General features: G+C 42.4%; 1 protein-coding gene across 1 annotated transcript in view; it reads left to right on the top strand.

Moving 5' to 3' along the window:
- The window catches only part of ARHGEF26 (Rho guanine nucleotide exchange factor 26), a 128,428-nt gene extending 108,485 nt beyond the window's left edge, over nucleotides 1-19,943 (top strand). The window contains exons 11-14 of the mRNA XM_043595081.1: nucleotides 4,621-4,830; nucleotides 15,748-15,815; nucleotides 17,119-17,223; nucleotides 17,782-19,943. Of these exons, the coding sequence (XP_043451016.1) occupies nucleotides 4,621-4,830; nucleotides 15,748-15,815; nucleotides 17,119-17,223; nucleotides 17,782-17,924 (526 nt within the window). The 3' untranslated portion in view covers nucleotides 17,925-19,943. The remainder of the gene's footprint in view (nucleotides 1-4,620; nucleotides 4,831-15,747; nucleotides 15,816-17,118; nucleotides 17,224-17,781) is intronic.
- Nucleotides 19,944-24,488: the final 4,545 nt, after the last annotated feature.

Below are 24,488 nucleotides of genomic sequence, written 5' to 3'. Positions count from 1 at the left end.
TGTGTGTGTGTGTGTGTGTGTGTGTGTGTGTGTGTATGTGAGAGAGAGAGAGAGAACACAGATGTGTTAGCAAGAGGGAATGGCTTTTTAGTTTTTGTTTCAGTTGGTTTGAATAATAGAGGGTGAGAATAAATAATTGATTTACTGTTCAATGGAACCAAGGTTTTTAAAATATAAACATATTAAGAGTAGTGAAGGGGCGCCTGGGTGGCGCAGTCGGTTAAGCGTCCGACTTCAGCCAGGTCACGATCTCGCGGTCCGTGAGTTCGAGCCCCGCGTCGGGCTCTGGGCTGATGGCTCGGAGCCTGGAGCCTGTTTCCGATTCTGTGTCTCCCTCTCTCTCTGCCCCTTCCCCGTTCATGCTCTGTCTCTCTCTGTCCCAAAAATAAATAAAAAACGTTGAAAAAAAAATTAAAAAAAAAAAAAGAGTAGTGAAGAAGTTGTAAACATTGTGTAATGAAGTTTACAGGTCTAGGTGAAGTAATATTGGATGCTTGCTATTGGATCAGTTAACAACAACAAAGAGCAAATGTGTTTCCTGTGTCCTATTTTGGATTCAAGAAATTCAAAGAGTGGGAAAAGTTCCCTGTTCAGGCCTATTCTGTGACACAAATGTGCAGATGTATAGAAATGGATACCTCGAGGTGAAGTCACATAGCTATAAAATAAAGTGGCCACAATTTATCTTCCAAACTGGACATTTGAGAGGATAACAGGCATAAACTAGGTCACATAGTCACCCCAACTCTTAATGGCATTGTAGTTGTCATTGCTCCAGAGAACAATGAAAAAACTCTTAATTTTTCTATTTCTGGCTTTAATTGCCTCCAAAAGACAAAGATTCAGAGCATCATTGCAACACATTAGCGGATACTGACACAAACACTGGGGAAAATGGGAACTCAGAAAATTAAGAGGAAAAGAAAGACTTAACTAGTTAACTCATAAGAGTTTAGATGGCTTCCCTGTGACCTCTTGGTCTTAAATAGGTGGAACCACTTTACTGCCGACAACTTTTTGGAACTTGAGTCCTCTTGAATGATGGGCTTATGGCATATACATTTCTTTGCCTTTTATTTCTTTGGAAAGATGAAGAATACCTATGCAGTGTCATTGGTTAGGGCACTACCTGAGCACCCGTATACGCAACATTAGGATGCTTGGATTTCTCTGAGAAAACAGAATTCCTTTTAACTGGAAATGGGTGTCTTTGGCTAACAGGTCATCTTGTTTAACTTGTGAGTTGGACCAAGAGTAACTAGAGCTACAGAGAGAGGATGGCAACAAGGAGGCCCTCGTTCTTCTTGTTCTTTCTCTTGTTTTTGATGTTGTTGAGGCTCTGCTTGTGTTCTTTTGCGGTTTGGTTTTTTATCCTGGGTTCTGAGCTGTTAAATCCATGTTTAAGATCTCTAGACAACATTATAAGCATTCCCTGCTCTGCCAAAAATTGCTTTGTTTCTTGTAAACATGGTCTTTTGAAAATACAACCTTACTTGTTTGTAAAGTGTATTATTCTGCTTTCTCCTTTGATGAAAATCATGTGAACTTTGATAAACCTTATTTTGATATGAGAAATATTTTATATATGCTGGCTCTGGCTGTGTTGGTCTGCAGGCAGTCTCAGGAAAGCTTTGGAAATGATCTTGCCATGTGAACTTCCAGTTAATACAGATTATTACCGTAGCAACAAGTAGACTTGATCAGAAGGCAGTATTTTGCTTTTATAGATAATAACTGTGTGCTGTCTTTTGAAGAGAGAATACCAAACTAAATTTTAGAAAAGATTTTATAAATTTTCCTAAGGAGAGTTACAAGGGAGTGGTTGACTGGTAGACGTCCGCCACTGAATGAAAGAAATTCTAAGAAATATTGAGCAAAGCGGCCTATCCTGAAATGCCTAGTGTAGTTGGGCATGAGGAGTTTAATTTTCTCATAGCTCCCCTGAGTTCATACATTTGCATTTATTATTCAATAAGGTGAATATTTAATATTGTTCCTAGAATATATTAGAATATATTGCATAGTCATCCATTTATTCAGCAGTTATTTCTTGAGCTTTCCCATGTTCAGCTGCAAGGGCACAGATGTGGAGTAGAGGGAGAGCTGTATCTAACCAGGGTTGGGATTTGCCAAAGAGATGAGCATGTATACACGTGGTGATTATAACTACATCCCTAGAAATCCAAGCTGGGTAATCTAGTAAGCATAAAGGGTTTAAGGACAGGGGAAAGGTGGTAGAGTCAGTGGGCTAAAGAATCATTGGGGTTGAGGGGCACCTGGGTGGCTCAGTCGGTTGAGCGTCCAACTTAGGCTCAGGTCATGATCTCATGGTTCATGAGTTTGAGCCCTGTGTCGGGCTTTGTGCTGACAGCTCAGAGCCTGGAGCCTCCTTCGGTTTCTGTGTCTCCCTCTCTCTCTGCCTCTCCTCCTCTAATGCTCTGAATCTCTCTCTCTAAAAAATAAATACTCGTTAAAAACAATTTAAAAAAAAAAGAATCATTGGGGTTGAGGATTAGAAGAAGAGGGGAGTAGGAGAGACAGATGGTTGGAGAGGGTGTTTGACATTGGGATTACAGAGACATTGCAGTTGATTTCAATGACAAGGTCTAGGGTATGACAATGGTGGGGTAGCTGAAGGACAGAAGGTAAGATGGTTGGGGAAGGGGAAGTCAAGGAACTGACAAGCCGGGTTAATGGAAGTCTCCCCTGTGTGGAAATTCAAGAAAGTAGTGTTGTAGGGGGACCGTGAGCCAGCAACTAAACTCATAAGGACAGATAACTCAACTGGGAGTCTTTCCTTGACTTTGATTATGAGATAGAGCCGGACAGCATGAGCTTCAAAGCGAAGGACTTTTTGGGAGGAAGAAGTGATCACTGTCTAGCAGCAGCATGAGAAACCAGCTGATAGAAAGCCTTATGGGGAGGCCATGTTTTCTAGGGAGAGCCAAGCTTCTGTTAAGGCAAGAAGGTAAAGGGAGGGTTCAAGGACAGAGCTGAGGATTTACAAGATTCTGCTGGATTCCCTATATGAGGTCCATTTCTGGAAGACACAGAAGGGGTTCAGGAACAAGCTGAGGAGCTCAGGGAGATAGAGGCAGATTAGGTGTGTTCACAGTGCTATGGGGATGAGATTCCAGGGGAATGGAGAATACTGGGATCATGGGCATAAGCAGGGATAGAGAAATCAGTCTCCTGGTGGTTTCTGAAGCAGGTGGTGAGGCTGTGTGTGTTAGAAGGATGGCTTAGGCAGATCTCCAAGGCTCTTCTTCCCTCCTATGTCTGGTGGCTTGGAGGCTGGGACTGAGCTGTTGTTATCCAGAGCATGGGTAGGTTTGGGGCTCCCTCTTTATTCTGCGGACAGAGGGAAGACTGGGGAAATGTGCCTGTTCGAGCATTACCACTATGCATGTTGTCTCACTTGTAATACATTATCCAGTTCCAGGATAATGTAAAATGAAAGCTAGGGTTTAGCATTATTTGTTTTGTTTTTAAATATTTATTTTTTGGAGTGCACAAGTCACGGAGGGGCAGAGAGAGGGGGACAGAGGATCTGAAGCGGGCTCTGCACTGACAGGCCAACAGTAGAAAGCCTGAAATGGGCCCCAACTCAGAAACTGCAAGATCATGACCTGAGCCCATGTCCAACACTCAACTCACTGAGCCACCCAGGTGCCCCTAGCATTATTTAAAAAAAAAAAAACTTTTTTTTAATGTTTATTTTTTTGAAAGAGAGAGCACAAGCTGGGTAGCGCAGATAGAGAGGGAGACACAGAATCCGAAGCAGGCTCCAGGCTCTGAGCTGTCAGCACAGAGCCCGATGCAGGGCTCAAACTCACATACCACAAGATCATGACCTGAGCTGAAGTTGGATGCTTAACTGACTGAACCACCCAGGTGCCCCTTCCCCAGCATTATTTTTAATATTGCTTTCAAACCTGAGATACAATTTATACATTGCAGAAAAATAGTAATTAACAGGCTTAATTCGGGAAGATTATATTGATTCATAATCAGTATATATAATTCAGATTCTAGTTCATTTAAAAAATTTTTTTAATGTTTATTTATCATTGAGAGACAGACACAGAGCATGAGCAGGGAGGGCTAGAGAGAGGGGGAGACACAGAATCTGAAGCAGGCTCCAGGCTCTGAGCTGTCAGCACAGAGCCTGACGTGGGGCTCGAACTCACAAACTGAGATCATGACCTGAGCCAAAGTCGGTTGCCTAACCAACTGAGCCACCCAAGCGCCCCTCTAGTTCCTATTTTAAAATAAATCATTTTCAGGATGCCTGGGTGGCTCAGTCGGTTAAGCGTCTGACTTCAGCTCAAGTCATAATCTCATGGTTCGTGAGTTCAAGCCCCGCATCAGGCTCTGTGCTGAGAGCTCAGAGCCTGGAGCCTGCTTCAGATTCTGTGTTTCCCTCTCTCTCTGCCCCTCCCTCACACGTGCTCTGTCTCTGTCTCAAAAATAATCATTAAAAAAAGTTTTAAATAAATCATTCTCCTCCTATCCTTCCTTCCTCCCCATCACCTTCTCCCTGAATGTGACTTGAAAATGGACAGTGTCATAGTCTTATCCATTGAATTGTTGACCTGTTCTTTTCCCTTTTCCTTCTAGTGAAGAAAGTTACAACGTCAATGATTATTCCTTAAGAGATCAGCTATTGGTGGAATCTTGTGACAATGAAGAGCTTAATTCTTCTCCAGGGAAGAACAGTTCTACAATGCTTTATTCAAGACAGAGCTCTGCCAGCCACCTCTTTACTCTGACAGTCCTGAGTAACCATGCGAGTGAGAAAGTGGAAATGCTGCTAGGGGCTGAGACACAGTAAGTACGGACAGGGATGGTTTCAGAATTATCTGGTGTCATTCTTCCCTAATTACTTACCCTTGGTCTGAGACTCTCTAAAAAACTGGTGAACAGTAGCTACTATGTATTTTTTGCTGAGTACCTATTATGCCCCACACGCTGGGTCTAGGTGCTTCATGGAGAATCTCATCTTTTCATTGTGATCCTCTCAACATCTCTAGAGATGGGTGTTATTTTCATCTTCATGAATCCTGATGGGTGCATTGTGCTTTAGGTGGTGTGCTTTTATATTTAGAAAGTGGTTTAAAAATCACTTTATTTTAATCACTGATAAAGATATGACCCATGAGCCATGGGTAGTTGACACCTGGTAGTTTCCACGTAGGCTGTAAGTTTTCCCAGATAAAGGAGGTAAGGCCATTTTGTAGTCACCTGCCTTCAGCTAGACAGCAAAAAGCCTGATGATTTCTATCAAAAGAGATACTTGGTTTGGGGAAACATTAATGAATCCACTTTCCCATCAGAGTTGATGCCGAGGCTAAATAGAGAGTCCCGCTGTGTGTGTCTGCTGGTGTACTAGTGGTCATGGTGCAGTCCGTCCTCACACTGGATGGATGAAAGCAAGCGAGCTTAATTTTCAAGTCTACCCCCATGGTTTGGTCCATTTAGAGACAGTTGAACAATTTATTTGTTTGGAAGCTGGAGACCTCCTCTTGAAACAGTCATCACAGGCCGGTATTATGTTGGGTGGAACAGTAGAGGAAAGGGGAAGTTCTCTGACTCTTATCCTCAGGGATCATCCTACGCATACCTCCCACCCAAATCTGCCAAGGTTCCCAGGTGGTGAAATTAAAATGGATCAGCAGCTGGTGAATAACAACCCTGAGACTGTAGCAAAATCTTAATGAAAGTAAACCCAGAGAGGTGTCCCTACCTCTTGAGAGTATTTTAACAGTGTTTCTGGGTCTTTAAAGAGAGACATCAGAAAAAGATTACAATTACAAAGCATCCATATAAAATGTTTTCGGCGATCATTTCGGCGATCATTTCGTATCTTTTTGGCACTAGAAGTAACTTTTCAAAGGCTAAAGAAAACCAAGAGGGATAGGTTGATGTAAACTCCATTTGAGATTTGAAAATTTGCCAAAATAGAGTATTCCAAATGAACTTGAGAGTTAGCAGAGGGAATAAGAAAAGGAGCTTCATTCTATGTGTTTGTTTACGAAACAAAGAAATGCCTTTTCTTAAGGTGCCAGAGCTCTTCCATGAAATTGCTGAAGGAGCCTGCAGCATTCCAGGCACGTTCCTGTATTTGCTCCTCTGGGTGGGTGCTACTGCTGGTCTGTGCAGATGACCAGCATGAGACACACGTAAGACCAGGGCTCAGGAAGGCATTTCTTCAACTCTGGAAGTGATTAAACCTCTTGTCCAGTGAAGACAGACCCAGCCTTCCTCTGGGGAAGCCTCTCTTTAAAAGAGAATTTAGTATGTCTAAGCTTTGGATCTTATATGATTTTAAGGGTGAAAAGTCTTTAAAGGCTTTGGAGATGAGTGCTTATCCAGAGATTTTAGAGAATTCTCAAACAGATTTTCAGTTGTCAGTTTTAGTTAGTAATGGTGAAAGTGTTGCTGGTTTTGCTTTGTGTTTTCCTTTCCTCTGTGTTTATAAGGATTGTTTGTTCTCTTTCTTTTTCTTTTTTAGGATTGTTTGTTCTATATTCAGGTCTTGCCAACGTATCAGCAGAGCTTTTCCTGACTGTCTCTTTCATAATTTATGTAGCCTCCACCCCTTGTTTCTGAGATTATTCCAGCAAAGTAGGAAGTAAACCGACACGTCCAGTTCTTTTTATACCAAGGCTAGATCCTTTTCTGGGACATTCTGTAGCATTTGTTTACCTTCTTGCCTTTTGATCTTGCCATGGACTGAATGGTATATTCATTTCCTCAATCAGAAATGTTCTCAGAATATTGAGTTATGTCACCCATAAATGATATGAGCCATGGGTCTGACTCCTATGTGTAGAACATTCCAGAGAGGCAGAGGTCTCCTTGGGTACAGGAGTGACTCCCTCACTCTTCTCCCCTCCACCACCAACTTAGGTATCAGTGGAAAAATAAATAAACAAACATCTTTAAGCATACAAGTCATAAAATAGCATTTGTATTGAAAGAAAATGTTACAGCCAGGATGTACTTTCCTTAAAAAAAAACCAAAAAAACCCCAGAAAACAATTCACTGTTTAAAAGTCTAGCAAATTATTATATGCCATGTTGGAAAAAGTGCAGGTCAGCCCTGGGCCGAACTGGTTTTGAGCAATCAGAGTTTTGGTCTACGTAGAATATTTTCTTTGCTTCTAAGATTTGCAAAATTTCTAGGTGAATATATGTTTTTGAAGTTTCTTCTCTTGTATGTTATGTGTGATTAAGGTGGCCTATTAGCAAACTGGTTGAGAAAACCAGGTTTTCACCACCGTTCTGGCCTTTTAATATCTGCAGTACTTTATACTAGTTACTAATGTCCTTTGTCTACTTATTCTTTGGTTTGAAAAAGGAGGTGGTTCATACCTAAATATTTACCTTCTTTGAAAAACTGTTGTCAGCAGAGATCATGTGGGGATATACAGAATGTAAAATCAGCAGGAGGGGTGCAGCTGTTTGACACAACAGTTCAGTCATTATAATGGTGAAATTGTAGAACAGATCAATAACTTTGATTACATAAAGAATGTAGAAAAGCTTCCCAAAAGGAAATGGGGTAAACATTGAGCATCCGGGATGTGCCATATGGAGCCAGCCATAGAACATGAGGAAGGGTCCCATAGGGGTTTCTAGAGGATAAAACTGAGCTGAAGTAAAGTGACCATACATCTTGGTTTCTTCAGGATCAGTATAATGTCTGTTCTGGCACAACTAACAATAGCACCCACTTTGACTCTCAAAGGTGTCTTGTTTAGACAGTAAAATATGTAGTGGCCCTAATTACTGGTTGGTACTCCACTTCCCTCATTTTTTCTCCCATATGTAAAATGAGACAAAGGTGATATGATTTGCCTGAGGTCATACAGGAAGTGAGTTGTTGCCAAAGCTGGGACTAGACCCGGACCCTCCTGAATCTAGTGTTCTTTCTGGTAACAAATTTGAATCTTCCTACTGAGATGCCACCAGTCAGACTAGTCCACCCCTACCTTGCCATTTGGCCCTTTTTCCCTAGAAGGGAAACTCCAGGAAGCCACTTGCTATTTCAATTTTTTTTTTAATGTTTATTTATTTTTGAGACACAGAGAGAGCATGAACGGGGGAAGGTCAGAGATAGAGGGAGACACAGAATCCGAAGCAGGCTCCAAGCTCCGAGCTGTCAGCACAGAGCCCGATGCGGGGCTTGAACTCACCAGCCATGAGATCATGACCTGAGCCGAAGTCAGATGCTTAACTGACTGAGCCACCCTGGTGCCCCGCCACTTGCTATTAAATGTGAGAAATTATTAAAACGTGAATTGTATTCTTAGGTGCATAGACTAAAAAGGAAAAACATTTGTGGAAACTCAGATGGTAAATTTAGGGCATCATATTGTTTCATTTCCATAATAAAAAACAGAATAGATGGCGCAGGAAGACTTCTCTGAGGTGACATTTGAACTGAACCCTGAGTGACAAGGGGGAGTCAGCCTGTGGGAAAATGCAGGGCCAGAATATTCTAGGCAAAGGAAACAACAAATGCAAAACTTCTAGAGAAACGAGTTTGATGTTGTCAAACTTGGCTTGAACATCGTGAAAATGGCTAGATCAGAATAAACCAAGGAGAGAGTGGGTGGTCAAGAGGCCAACAGAGGCCAGATGATTTCAAGAGCAGAGCTATTCTAGTATGGCCCGTGGGCCATCAGTCCTCAAACCATAACCTCCTGTGCATGAGGGAAGGAATTAAGAACTTAGAGCATTTCGACATTTCTGCATCATCAAAGCATGTGATTATTTTACCAGTAACTCATTTTGTATTTCTAAGAACACTTGGTTCACAGTGGATGGGATAGGAGGTTGAGGTGGGGGGGGTGAGGACTGGTTCTTCACCACACGTATTTTGAGAAGCAAGCGTGTAGAGCCTTTTAAGTCATGGCAGGAAGTTCTCCGGAAGATTGGAATGGGGGCAGAAGAGAGCAAATAGGGTCCTGTTGCAGTAGTCAAGGGGAGTCCTGGCAGTGGCTTGGGCTGTGGTCTGAGAGGGGAGATAGAAACACGCTATTTCGGAGGCAGAGAATAGGATGAATTTACGGATTGGATGAGTTGGGGTGGCTGTGAGAGACGAATTGATGATGTTTTGGATTTTAGGTTTGAGCAGCTAGTACCATGTTAAGTTGTTCCTTAAGGGTCTTCAGTATGACTTCTTCCTCTGCGTCCCTGTTAAGGCTGTTCCATCGAAAGATGAGTAGTGGCTTCCTAGTTGCCCCATTCAACAGTCTTCCTTTCTTTACCTCCAGTGTCATTTCATTTTGTTGACTGTTCAGCTCATTCACCCTGACTCCCTTTTTAAGATTTTTTCTTCACCTGTTATCTGTACTCTCTTAGCTTTCCTTCCATTTCTAACCATCCTTATTTGCTCTCCCATCAGAAATGCAGCCTACCTGAGCCAGTCAGCTACCCACTGCTTTCCCTAAACACACATTTCTGTAAGTGGTAAAGTGGTACCATTGGCACCATTTCGAGTTGATCCAATCTGGAGACTAGTGCCATTTGTGATGCTTCCAGGTCTGAACAAATCTGTCATCTGCCAGTTCTTCCTGTGAAAAAGTCCATTGCATCTTTCCACATTCCCGAGGACAACCTATCTATCACTTCTCTTTTGAGACACCCTGTAGTGTCCTAATGATTCTCCTTCTCTCCAGTTTTGCGTGGTTTTATTACTAATCCCTACACTCAACTCCAGCTTTGTCTTTTGTCTCACTTTTGTCCGTGGCCAGTTCCCAATACATATTTTTGGGACTGACCCATAATTAATATAGTTAGCTTTTCTAGAAGGCAAGGTAGAATAAATAGTAACCACGTGTAGGGAAGTATCGCTTCCCTGTCAGTCTTTATTCACTGTCCTTTTTGTGCTGCTGAGGCAAGTGTTCTCTACGTTCCACTTGTTTTTCAAAGATTGCTATAAAGGATGTGGTTAAAATTTTCTTAGGATGTACATCTAACCCATGTAGATGGTGTTATCTCTGTCTGCCGTTCAAAATCTTAAGTCACATTGTTAATGAGACAGTAGTCTGTGAAAAGTACAAAAGCTTATCTTTTATAAAAGGACAAAGGATGAATATTTTACCACTGTCATTCTTCTCCCTCTGGGCCTTTCTAGAGGAATGTGGGAGCCGGAGAGCCCCCATTGTCTGCCTTCATTAAGAGGAAGCACACACAGCTGCAGCTGGCACAGACCAGAGGCTGCAGCAAGTGGCGTCCTTGGCTTCCTGGGTTTACAGTGGAATGTGAATGGCATTTGGGCTCCGTGTATGCGGCCGTGAGACATCAGGACATGCTCAGTGACAAACGCACATTTTCTTTATCCATTGTGTTGAGCTGTAGGATACAATCACCTTAAACCATAATCAAAGATCCTTCTCAAAATTTCTCCCTCACTGAAAGAAGTAGAAGCCTTGTGAATGTGGCTGGTCCTGTCAGCCATCCAGATGACCAATTCCCGGGCCTCCTCATAAAGGCGCATTGTTTGCCAGGGAGTCTGCGGCCTTCCTGCTTCTGTTAATGATTTAATTAACAACAGGAAGTAAGTGGAATAAAATTGTACATAGTATGTCTGACATGCTCTTGTACTTCATCCTCTAAAAAAAAATAATCCACAATAGATGGTAATTTATGTGCAAAAAATATATTTATCATAGGTTGTAGTATTTTTCCCCTCGTTGAATCTGGAATCCACATCCAGGAATGATCTCTTACACTGCATAGTGCCCCTCAAAGCACATGATCTTCTGTGATCGTCATCACCAGCCCCACTTCAGCAGGAGGGCAGGTGATGATATGGGTCTCATATCATCGAGGAAACAGATAATTCAAGAAATAATTGGCTTAATTATATAACGTCACAAAATCTGAATTTTAGAACCCTCTTAGTGGGCTAAGAGAATTGCTTTGGTTAGATTTTTTAAATTAGGTAAGTTGTGAACATGTGTCCAGCTTTGTAAGATTCTGATGCACAGCATTCATGATGACATTTTTTTACCCTGTGGGTTTTCTTTCATGGATCAGAACTCATCTGGTTGAACTGAGTGTGTGAGGGAACGAACAAAAACAACCATCCTCACAAACCTGCTCTTTACAAAGGCTTGAAGGACTTTCCCCCAAAGGCCGTGGGTGTAGGAGTTTCAAAAGGAACCCCAGGTAAATTTGTAGGCTGTGACAAGAAACACAAAAGGTATCTAGCCAGCTGCCACTGTAAGAGGGACACAGAGAAGGTTCAACAGCCCCTGTCTGTTCTGCAGCCCTGCCTCTTTGTTTCAAAGCCTGCTCTCCCATTTTTCTCAGTACATATCTGTCTTTTCTAGCAGATGCCTGGCATTCAATGAGAAATCCAGCTTTGTGATTTCGACCTTTATGCAATTAAGTTTAAGCCTACTGTGCTTAATTGTATGAGAGGCAGGCCATGGTGCTACCACATCTGACTCCTGAGTAGGGAACTGCAGGTGCTTAATTTTATGCTGTGCATGAGGAACACAGGTCTTAGGAAAGGACTCTACTTGCAGATATTTATGTGGAACGTCTCTTCTCAGTCTTCTTTCTCTCCCTGGGTGCCATGTTTTAAGCAGAATGTTCCGCCACAGCCCACTGCATACTGTGCTGGATTTTGTGTTTGTTTGCTTCCCTCTCTGCTCCTTCACACTGAAGGCTGTGGAGAGCAAGAGACCCTGTTTTACTCACTTTGCAACCCCATCTTAGCACAGGGCTCATGCAAAGGCAGGAAGCGCTCAGTGGATGTTGGTCTAAGGGAGCAGCGTTCGGGTGTCTTAGACGTTGATGTGCCCAGGTCCACATGAGTGGCGTTACTTATTCTCTCACTTTATTTGGGCAAAGGGAAAAGTCTGCGAACGGGGTGTGGGGTGGACTGTGAATTCATGTTGATTGTTTCATATTGTCCCTGGAGAAGATAGCTGTCTGCAAGTGAGCCCTGGGCTTGATATCTCAGTTTAATAATGGGTAGGTCTGTGCCCTGGCTTTTCTTGTTCTCAGAATTCCCTCTTATATTGAGGGAGTCTCCTCCCTGCTTTAGGGAGGCAGTGTTTTCTGCTGCATAGTGGGAAGCAGCTCCTTGGCAGGGCTCTGGGAGGCCCCGGGGAAAGTTGTGCGGTTTTGACGGCATGTAAGAGGGGGTGGGACTGGCTTCATTGAAGCCATTTCAAGAAGCGGCTCCTTTCAGTGAGGGCAACAAGGAGTGTCTTGTTCTGTCCTCTCGAGTCTCTGTGAGAGGCTGCCGTGTCTAAGGGATGCCATTAGCATCCAGGCAGCATGCCACACGAGTGAAAGGTTTCATCTGGATTTCTGGAAACTGTCTGCAAGGTCAGGCCTGTCACTGAAACTGGCCACTCGGTGCCAGAGGCGGGCTGTGCCTGGGAGTCTAACTGAAGGGCCGCAGACAGGAGTCAGGGCCGTGTGAAGACGCACGGTAAGGCAAGGAGGAGGCTGACTTGTTTGGGAATGGCACGTGGATCATTTTAGATGTCTCTCGGTGAACAATTTTTCCATCTGTACAGTATTATTTAGTTTTCAGTTACCTTTGTACTTTGGAAATTTCCAGTTGAGCCCAAGTAAAAAATAGATCTTATATCTGACAGAGATGATATCAAGGATTTAAGTGTTGGCTTAAGATTATTTTAAAGAAGGCTGTGCTTTATAAAACTTGTTCCTTATAAAACCACCCCGAGGCCCTTTGTGTCCTATACTATTTTTGTTGTTTTGTTTTTTAAAGCAAGCTGTATCATCGGTTTCTACACAAATTGTGCACATTACTACCTGATGCATCAGCTTGATTAGGGCCCAGCCTCATTTTCTTAACTAAGTGTGTCTTTTAGCACATCGCAGTTTCTACCCTTCCTGACTTCCCTCATTACTTTGAGAGCACCTGATAGGGAGCATCACCTTCTAGATCCCAGACTGCCTTCTTCTTTTTTTTTTTTTTAATTTTTTTTAATGTTTTATTTTATTTTCGAGAGAGAGACACAGAATCCAAAGCAGGCTCCAGGCTCTGAGCTGTCAGCATAGAGCCTGACATGGGGCTCGAACTCACGAGCTGTGAGATCATGACCTGAGCTGAAGTCGGACGCTCAACTGACTGAGCCCCCCAGGCACCCCTACCTGGCTTATTTTCTGACTCCATCACTTAGCTGTGTCACTGTGCACAAATGCTTATTAACACTCCAGCTTTGTCCTCTGGAGGGTGTGGGGGGGAAGAATGGTAATATTTAATTTCAGTATTGTCCTAAAGATTAAATTAGATGGTACTCACCAAATACAAAAAAGTAGCACAGCTGGCACATAAGTGCTCTAATAACTATTTAGAACAAGACCCAATGCCTTACCTCCTGAAGTTTATGGCCAAGAGAAACAGACAAGCCACTAAATGGGGGTCATGATCATCCAGTTAACAGATCTTTATAGGCCTTGGTTATGTTCTGGAGATATGGCAGTGAACTGAACGGGCAAGATGCCTGCCTTCGTGAGGCTTCCAGCTGGCCAGCAAAGGGATAGGGCTGAGCAGAGGAGTGCGTGGGAGCAGAATTGGCAAACTGGATGGGGATGGAGGTGTGGGCTCCTGCATCAGAGGAGGCCAGCTGGAGGAGGTGAGGCTTGTGTTTGCAAGATTGAGTGGACATGCTGAAGAATTCCATTATAAAGTACACGACAGGTAAAATGAGTCTCTGGTGGTGGTTCCCTTTGTGGGAGGTTATTGATGGGAAAGGGACACAAGGTGTTGGGTGCACCTACATAAGCACTCGCAGATCTGTATACACTTAAGATTTGTGCATTGTTTTATGGATATTCTTCATTAATGAGTATGAGGGGTGGAAACAGAGGTTCTACTTGAGAGTGGGAACGGGCAGGAAAGGGTGTGGAACAGTGTGGCATGCCCCTGGCTCACAAGCAGTCTGTGTGGAAGGATGCTTGAGGGGCGGAGAAGATGGGGCAAGGGTGACAACCATCTTTAGGTACAAGCTGTTACAGGAGAAAAAAATGTATTTCAAGTACGGGCATAAAGGTGCCCCTTCTTTTTTTTTTTTTTTTTTCAACGTTTTTTTTTTTTTTGGGACAGAGAGAGACAGAGCATGAACAGGGGAGGGGCAGAGAGAGAGGGAGACACAGAATCGGAAACAGGCTCCAGGCTCCGAGCCATCAGCCCAGAGCCCGACGCGGGGCTCGAACTCCCGGACCGCGAGATCGTGACCTGGCTGAAGTCGGACGCTTAACCGACTGCGCCACCCAGGCACCCCAAGGTGCCCCTTCTTAAGACAGTGGTTGGGGCGCCTGGGTGGTGCAGTCGGTTAAGCGTCCGACTTCAGCCAGGTCACGATCTCGCGGTCCGGGAGTTCGAGCCCCGCGTCGGGCTCTGGGCTGATGGCTCGGAGCCTGGAGCCTGTTTCCGATTCTGTGTCTCCCTCTCTCTCTGCCCCTCCCCCGTTCATGCTCTGTCTCTCTCTGTCCCAAAATAAATAAACGTTGAAAAAAAAATTAAAAAAAAAAAAAAAAAGACAGTGGAGTGCCTTATAAAAACTGGCGACTTGTATCACTTGACTTGGGACCTCCACACAGCCTTCTTTCTCATCCTTTAAATGGGCTTTTGGAGGATTACATGAAGTAATGGATGTCACATGCTTGTGTCTGCTATGTAGTATGGGTTAGTTACTAAGTGCCTCAAAGATTTCAAAGTGTGTGTGTGAGCCTTATTTACTTAATTGCAATCTTGATACTGGACCTTCGGAGGATAACTGAATTATGGAATAATGCTTATCTGAAACTTCTGATCCTTTAAATAATTGTTTTGTTTCATGTAATGATGGCTTTATATAAAAAGTCCCGGTTCGTTTTTTCCCCTCAACATTTTTTTGGCTGTATTCATTAAGCCATTTTAAGCATTTGTGAACAGTCTAAAAATGTTCAAAGAATTTTTATTTCAATAAGGCTCATGTTTGGCAGTATTAGCTGTATAAAGAACTACACAACTTTAGGTCAAGTTTCTCATCTTTGTGAAATGGTTTGAGTGTGGGGAAAGAAGAGAGTGTAGAGAAACTGATTTACTAGGAGTTTTTTTAAATGAAATTCACCTTTTTGAAATGTTAAAATATCAGACTGAATATACTAAATATCTTTATGTGATTATGTGATAGTGTAATCAGCTCTTTATTAAATAGTGGTGTCATATGTAAGAGATGAATCACTGGGTTCGACACCTGTAGCCAAAACCACTCTGTATGTTAACTAACTTGAATTTAAATTTAAAAAATGTTGAGGGGCAACTGGATGGCTCAGTCGGTTTAGCGTCCGACATCAGCTCAGGTCATGATCTTGTGGTTCCTGAGTTTGAGCCCCCACATCGGGCTCTGTGCTGACAGCTCAGAGTCTGGACCCTGCTTCGGATTCTGTATCTCCCTCTCTCTCTCTCTACATTTCCTCTGCTCATGCTCTGTGTCTTTCTCTCACAAAAAATAAACATTAAAAAAATTTAAAAATATTAAACTTAAATTCTGTTTAATCAATAATTAGTCAAATTCATTCAGAATCTGTTTTAACAGTGTTGACTAATTTTCAGCCTAGATTCCCCAGGTTATCCTTTTTAAATAACTCATACACCCCCATAACTCTCTGGGGAGTCTCTCCCTGTTTTCTGGGAATGGCTTTGCATTCTGTGTCCACACACCTTGAATCTCTCAGTTGGATATGCTCTGTGTGTTTTAGGAGCGAGCGAGCCCGCTGGATCACCGCCCTGGGACACAGTAGTGGGAAGCAACCTCTGGACCGAACCTGTAAGTACCTGGAGGGCAGCCTGCTCTGGAATGTGGAGGGACTGTGCCCCCTGCTGGACGCTGGGTTATTAGTGCTTAATGGCCACAATACCCACGCTGTAAGTTTCCTCCAGGCTTTCCTTCCTGTGGCCCTATGTCAGAACTGTGTGATCCCTGCCTTGGAGGTCAGGGGGTCTGAATTCAAATCCAAGGTACAGTTCTTTGTTGCGTAAACATGGCCAATTGTTGCACAGCCTTCCTGAGCCTGTGCATCTGCAAGTCAGGGGTATCCCTATATACAATGCAGGGATATTGTCAGGATTAAGTTAAGTAACTTACATTGAAATCTCTGCTTGTACTGTAAACCTCTTCGATTTTCAGCAGTTGTTAGTGGGCAGGAGTTGCACGTTTAAGCCTTCTTCATACTGACAGTCTGAATCAAAGTGGAATGTATTTTTTAATCTTAAAGAAAATTATGTTACCATTCCTTTTGACCTTATTTATTAAAGTGATAACATTAAGAAAATACATTTCCTTCTTCTAGGGAAGTAGAAACTGATGCAGTAAATAAAGGGTGGTGTCATGTGCTTAGTAGCACCTTAACTTTGATTTTATGTTTTTCTGGATGTTTCTAGCTGGACGGTCAAAACGAAAGAACTAGGGCAGCCAGAGTGGTTAGCTTGGAGCACTCAGAGATCATAGCTTTAAGCTTAGAGCCAAAGCTAAAGTGATTAGTTTAAAAGTTGCCTAAAATCAAGTATTATATTTAAAAAAAATTAAGAACTCATGTCAGTATCAAGTCACTAAAGTTACAATTGTTATGAGCCAGCATGTTGGGAGAACTCGAAATATTGTTTGACTTTCAGTTGGAGCTCCTTTTATTTCTGACCTTATTTGGCAGCTTTCCTGTGCTGGTGAACTAGGGAAAAGCCCCTGGGTGGGAACCGGGAGAATGGGGGTACTGCAGACTTTATCACTAGTTGCATGGCCTTGGCACATCACCTAATCTGTCTGGCCTCAGTTTCCCCAATGCACAATGGCTGTTGTCTGCTCTATTATGTGACATGACTAATGGCTCCTTATCAAGGTTATTTTTGAGGGGATGCATGCATCATAAAAGGCTTCTCTTGATCCTGAGCTTCTAAAGTTCTAAAGCTCTTAACAAAATAAGACTGTTCGAGGAACAGAGTTTCTGCTTGATAGAAACTTAACTTGTTTCTGTCAAGCTGGCCTTGAATTGCACAGAAAGATTGAGTAAATATACTGTATTGATTTGTACCTGTTCTGTTACTGGGAGCTTAGTATGTCCCCTTTACCCCCGCAGCACTGACCCAGGTAGAAATCATTAGATCCTTCACTGCCAAACAGCCAGACGAACTCTCCCTACAGGTGGCGGATGTGGTTCTCATCTATCAACGTGTCAGCGATGGTAAGTGGGTGTTCTTAGGGATACTCCTGGTGCAGCATTCAGGGTGCCAAAGAACCAAAGAGTCTCATTTCATTATTAAACCTCGCTCATATTTCATATCCCTTTGGTTTGTTTGCTCATTTGCTCCTGCCTTTCCTCTAGTTACACCATTGCTTTTGTTTCTGAATAGGAATGCAGTCACATGGTGTATTATTCAAAAGGAACCATGTTTCCCTTCCTTCCTACTCCCCCAGTGACTTCTCATTTTGAGGTTCTTCCTTCCTCACTTAAGGAAAAAAAAAATCTTTTTCCTGCTGCCCCTACCTATGCACAGCATCCCCTTCTCCAGCCCAGCCCAAGCTCCCAGGCTCTTTTCAACCTTCTCCCTTCAGGGTTCCTGATTGTGTGCCACCTCGGGTATGTCATTCATTCCTCCTTGAGGCCCTTCCCTATGTTGCACTTTCTCCTCACCTTCCATCACGTCATGCACAAGCTGGGGTACATCCTCCTCAGAGCCAGGCAGGGTCCAGATTCATCCAGACACTCATTGCTTCATGAAGACTCTGTTCCTGTTTGCAGGCTGGTATGAGGGGGAACGACTGCGAGACGGAGAGAGAGGCTGGTTTCCTATGGAATGTGCCAAGGAGATAACCTGTCAGGCTACAATTGACAAGAACGTGGAGAGAATGGGACGCTTGCTAGGACTGGAAACCAATGTGTAGCCTCTCGACGGCCTTGCGTTACCGCGAGATTTGCACTACATCACAGCAGGCTGCTTGGTTCTGGGCTGGCTTTGTTGTGAATTTTAACACAGCCTGTTTAATTAAAAGAATGAAAACACTTGCCTTTAAGCTTGCCAGGTGGTTATGCTCTCTCATGAGAACAGCTACCAGTTAGTTCGCAAGGTTCGGTGTGTGCACAGCCACCCACTTGCAAACTTCCTTAGGTCCGCAGATAGCTGAGCAGTCCACTTCAGGGACCAGGCCGCCTCTCAGCAGCTCCTAGGTTCACCATTTTCTGGCATTAAAAATGTGTATTAGATGCTGTACCCTGGTATTCTCTTTCCTCACTTTGCCAAGGATGTTTCTGTCCCCCTTTTGACATTTCCTTTACATGGTTTTCCCAGTATTAGCAAGAGTTGCTTTTAAAGAATGCCCAGTTTTGTAAATATGTTTTCTGCCTCTTGTATTTTAGATGATTCTAATGCTATGAGGATTTCATAAGGAGCTGGTAGAGCTCAAAAGATGAGCTATTGAGTTTTTCTAAAGTTCTTCCCAGGAAAGGGAAATTGACACTTGAATTTTTGCCACCTCTTTTCTCCTTAGGAGAGAAGCTTACTTAGGAGATTTTCTTTTTAGATTCACCTCACCCAGTACTGGTATAGCCTGATAAAACTCGAGCTACTCTAATAAGATAGGATTTAGATGGTTCACATAAGTGACAAAATCCTGAATGTAGGACAGGGGTCGTACTTTTTTTTTTTTAAATATTCCCAAATGAGCTGATAAACTGACATGAGGCTGCTTTGCCTTCAATAATTTTTTGCCTTTTATAATTTAATATTTTTGACTGTTCCTACTCCTGTTCCAAACAGGCAATTGGCTGAAATACAGTCTCAAGGAAGGTAAAATTTAGGCCTCACCAAGGTATCAAGATGCCAGCCTGGTACCTAATTGAAGCATAACAGTTTGGTCTTAATGGGAATCCGTTTCGTATGTCCTAAGGGCCTTGTTTGCTGGATCTGGAGGATCTCTTAACTGTGGGTGTCTGCAGAACTTCATTTCTTCCATTGATGCAAGGAGAGAGAAAAATCATTTTAATAGTACATTTCATAGGGAGTGACGGTTTGGAAGATTGAGAGAGGGGAAAGTAACTTTTACCGGCAGCTATGTTCCTCTCTACTCCATTTTTCTCCCACAAAGGGACAAAAACCTGGCAAAGGGTACATTATTCAAGGACTCAGATCTGTGTGTGACATGTCCCATCTACTGCCTGCCAACCAGGTACCCAGATCATGAGTGAAGTGAGTAAAGCAGAAGCACAGTGTGGTTGCTCAGTATGCTTGGCTCACACGGGGCCTTCTGGTCCCTTGTTTGCTCTCCTTTGCTTATGCATACAGTGCTGGATGTAAAAGACATGCCAGGCCCTGAGTTCCTGGAGGTCGGGGCCACTCAGTGAATTGATGGCAAGAGATGTCTCCAGGTTGGTAAACAAGGCATTGGTCTCCTCTTTCATGTCACAGACCCTTTAGAGGAGAGGTTAAAAAGGTTGTAATCTAATTTCATGTCATGTTTGCATTTAGGAAGGAAAGTAAATTCATTGCTTGCAAAGGGGATCATTTCGTATTAGTTTCACTAATATCCATTTGAAGCTAAAAAGCAACTATAGGAATCCTGTGAATTAATTTATAAGTAGAGATGTTAAACAGTCTTGGAAATATGTGCATTTTATAAATCAAAGCCTTATTTAGCAAGCAGTTAACACTGTTATTGGATAAAGTGTTATACAGCAGGTACTTAACATTATTCACAATGTTTAATTTCAACAGTGAATTGTAATTTTTACATGACACAGTACTGTTTTCAAACCTAGTTCCGTTTCTATGAATAGCTTCTTGGATTTGTACAAGGACTTCAGTGACCTGTGGAGAACAAAAATACTCATTTTTGTCTCAGTGAATTGATACTGCTTGTATACTTTTGGTGAAATAAGTGAATTTATAAAGATTTTGTATATACTTGTTCTTTAGTACTTGTGTGATTTAATTCACTATAGAATGCAGTAAGTATATAATTTGCTGAATTTTGGGTCAAATCAGAGGTCTATTCAGAAGGGATCTATAGCTAACGTTCGAGGCCACTGATCTTTCCTTGTTGGGTACATGGTGGCATCAGCTGCCCCAGAAGGCTGGGGCCTAAAGAGCTGGGCCGTGATTTCTTCTCAGTTTCCACAAAACTACACAACTGAACAGCCTATCTTAAGTAGTCTATGGTTCCCCGTTACATCCTACTCATTTTGGCCACCTAGTAGCCAAACCTTTGTGCTTGTGAAATTTCACCACTTTGTGAATCTTGGTGGAAGGCGAAGACCGACTCCTGTATTTTCTTTTACTGCATGACAGATTACCACAAACTTTATGCCTTAAGCCACATCCATTTATTAGCTCACGGTTGTGTAGTAAGAAGGCCAATATGGCATGGTAGGTTCTCTGCTTAGTCTCAGTCTCACTAGGCTGACATCAAAGTGTTGGCTGGCTGCTTTGTCAGCCAGAGCTTGGTATCTTTCATGCTCATACCTGTGGTTGGCAGAATTTGGTTCCTTGTAGTTGTAGGACCAAGAACCCTGCTTTTTTGCTGGCTGCCAGGGGTGGGGGTTGCTCACAGCTTCTTGGACCTGTTCCTTCATCTTCAAGGCAGCCGTGGCATGTTTAATCTTTTTCACATTTGCAATCTGACTCCATCTTATGCTACCAGCTGGAGAAAACTCTGCTTTTAAGGAACTCACATAATTATTAGACCTACAACAGGATAATCACTCTTAGGATTAACTCAGATAAACTGATTTGGGACCTTAATTAGATCCACAAAATTCCTTTACCATGCAACATCACATAACCACAGATGCAACACGTGGGGGGAGGGGGCAGGGATAATGTGGGTCATCTTAAAATTCTGCCTACACCACCACTTGTAAATCGTAAAACGCTGATTAGTTCTCCTGTATCATGTATCTAGTCATAATACAGCCATGTGATAGGAAACACCAATCAAAGGCATCTTTGTTGGATTTTTCCTCAAGCCAGTGATGGAAGAAGAAAGAGATGAATATACCTTCTCCGAACCTAGCAAGATCCATTCCCCTCTTTACTCCATCCTCCATATCCCAAATTACCTCTGCGTTTTCCCTGGACTTTAGAAAGCAGCAGAGGCAGAGCCACTTGGGGGACTACAGTGCCAAATAACGCAGGGCAGAGTTTAGTGCCTACAGTTATCACTCTTGTGCATTAAATCTCCAAAGGGCTTGTTCTGGAGTGAGGATATGAGCTTGGAGGACCGCAAACTTTGCTCTTTGGGCTTCTAGCACACTGAGGTCCTGACAAAATCAAGTTAAGCCTTACTCTGCAGGAAGCTAGCATCCTCTTAGTTCTCAGTTATTTCCAAAAACAATTTCTCAAAAGGTTCCACAAATTAGCAAACATTTGGGAGACACAGCATCAATGATACAGAAAACACATACTTACAGGAACTCTAGTGAAATCATTACATGCATAGAACAATTATAACCACCATCTTTATAGAGATAAATCTCAGCCAAAGTTTAAAATGCAACACAGTACAAAACAACTGTAAGAAGCAACTGAGGGGGGAAAAACACCACCACCACTAGAAATTATGGAACTAGGTTTAACAGATTAGGTAGTTGGTGAACTGGAAGAGAGGCTAGGAGAAACACCCACAAAGAAGCATATAGAGAAGAGATAAGGAAAATGCAGAGGTTCACTTGGAGTCCCAGATGAGAGTGGAGAGACAGGGAGCATTGGCAAAGGGACTATACCTTTAGAAACTGCTCTGACTGGTCATAGGATGCAGGCTATCCGCAGGGGGAAGTGGCCTTGGGTAAAGTGATTCCCATCAGCTGAGGACAATTCCTGTAGAGGGCTGATGGGTGAAGGCAGTCATCTGACAGCACTTGCAGCAGCTAAGGACATATTCCTTCAGTCCTGAGGGAGGATCTGGGCAGAACATCCCAATATTCACAATATTTATTACATGTAGCTATGTTAATATTAGACAGAATAGGTTTTAAGATAAAAGGTATGACTAGGGACAGAGAGACCCTAGATAATGATGCAAGTTTTATTGAACCAGGAAGATAAAATCCATGTATATTTTCTCTCAATAATATGGTCTCAATATATGTAAAACAAAAATTGGGAGAAATTTAAGAAATTAATCCAAAATCATAGCCTGTAACACTTTAACTCTCTCATTTGCTACATAAAAATAAAAGTGTAGAAGGAGGGGCGCCTTGGGGGCGCGATGTCGGTTAAGTGTCCGACTTCAGCCAGGTCACGATCTTGCAGTCTGTGAGTTCGAGCCCCGCGTCCGGCTCTGGGCTGATGGCTCAGAGCCTGGAGCCTGTTTCCGATTCTGTGTCTCCCTCTCTCTCTGCCCCTCCCCCGTTCATGCTCTGTCTCTCTCTGTCCCAAAAATAAATAAACGTTGAAAAAAAAAATTAAAAAAAAAAAAAAGTGTAGAAGGAGATAAAAATCAATGAAAGTGTGGGAGTTCTTAACGATAATTTAAAACTTAATAGGCATATATAGAACATCACAATTTGAGCATATATGTTCAAGAACACACATAATATTAAAACATTTGACCATTTCCTGGGTCATAAAGCAAGTTTCAACAAATTTTAAAGGACTGAAATTGTATACAGAGTTCTATGATTACACTTGGGTTAGAAATAAGTAATAAAAATAACCACTTGGAAACTTAGACTTAAATGTAAAACACAAAGCTGTAAAACCCTTAGGAAGTAACACAGAAGGGGTGCCTGGGTGGCTCAGTCAGTTGAGCGTCGACTTCGGCTCAGGTCATAATCTCACAGTTTGTGGGTTCAAGCCCTGCATCAGGCTCTGTGCTGACAGCTCAGAGCCTGGAGCCTGCTTCGGATTCTCTTCGGATTCCATGTCTCCCTCTTTCTCTGCCCCTGCCCCGCTCACACTGTCTCTCTCAAAAATAAACCTACATACACACATACGTAAATAGAAAGTAACAGAAAATCTAGGTGATCTTTGGTTCGGCAGTGACTTTTTTTTTTTTTGACAAGCAAATGCAGGATGCATGAAAGAAAAAAATTATAAACTGAACCTTGTTAAAATAAAAAATATCTGCTCTGTGACAGAAGAAAAGATAATCCAGAATAGGAGAAAATCTTGCAAAATACAGACCTGATAAAGCAGTGGCATCCAGAATATACAAAGAACTCTCAAATCTCCACAATTAGAAAAAAACTCAATTAGGAGAGCCTGACTGGCTCAGCTGGGGGAGCATGTGACTCTTGGTCTTAGGGTCGTGGGTTCAAGCCCTACATTGGGTGTGATTAATCTTTAATAAAATCTTTGAAAACAACTTAATTAAAAAATGGGTTCTTTGAAAAGGTGAATACAACTGATGCACCTTTTAGCAAGACTAATAATAAAGAGAAAATTACCAGTGTCAAGAATGAAAGGGGACATCATTACAGATTCCTCAGAAATTAAAAGGATAAAGAGATATTTAAACAACTTCAGACTCATAAATTCAACAACTAAGATAAAATGGGCCAACTCATGGAAAACCACAAACTACCAAAGCTCTAAATAGTCCCCTGACTACTAAATAGAATTTGTCTAAAAACTTCTGAAAAAGAAATGTCAGGTGCAGTTTCACCGGAGAATATTTTTAATAATTTTACTTCTTTATTCTGAGAGAGAGGGGGGGGAGGCAAACAGGCAGAGAGAGGGAGAGAGAGAATCCCAAGCAGGCTCCATACTGTCAGTGCAAGGCCTAATGTGGGGCTCGAGCTCACAAAACTGAGAGATCATGACCTGAGCCGAAACCAAGAGTCAGACACTTAACCAGTGGAGCCACCCAAGGGCCCCTCACGGAATTCTTAAAAGCATTTAAGGAATTAACACCAATTCTATACAAACCTCTTTCAGAAACTGGAAGAGTAAGACTTCCCAACTCATTTTGTAAGGCCACCATTACCCCACAAAAAGGAAACTATAGATTGGTATCCCTAATCATTATAGAAATAAATGCAAATTAAAACCACAATGATACAGGACTCCACATCTACTGAAGGCTAACCTTAAACACCACCAAATAACAAAAATACCAAGTACTAGCAAGGATTTGAAACACTTGGAACCCCTCATATATTGCCAGTGGGAATGTAAAATAGCACACCCACTTTGGAAATCAGTTTGGCAGTTTCTTACAAAGTTAAACACACTTACCATATGATACAACAATCTTAATCATAGGTATCTTCCTAAGAGAAATGAAAACCTTTATCTACACACAGCCTTGTATACACATGTTCACAGCAGCTTTATTTATAATAATAAAAAAAAAATAACTGAAAGGTCCATCAACTAGTCAAAGAATAAACAAACTATGGTATAACCATACAAGGCAATACAATTAAACAATAAAAAAGGAACAAACTACTGACACATGCAACAACATGACTATCTCAGAAGCATTAAGTAAAAGCAACTGGACACAAAAGAC

This window comes from Prionailurus bengalensis, chromosome C2 (genome assembly GCF_016509475.1).
Source record: "Prionailurus bengalensis isolate Pbe53 chromosome C2, Fcat_Pben_1.1_paternal_pri, whole genome shotgun sequence".
In the NCBI taxonomy this organism is placed as follows: Eukaryota; Metazoa; Chordata; class Mammalia; order Carnivora; family Felidae; genus Prionailurus; species Prionailurus bengalensis.
Note: the sequence above shows the minus strand (reverse complement) of the source record. Positions and strands in the feature narration are given on the sequence as shown.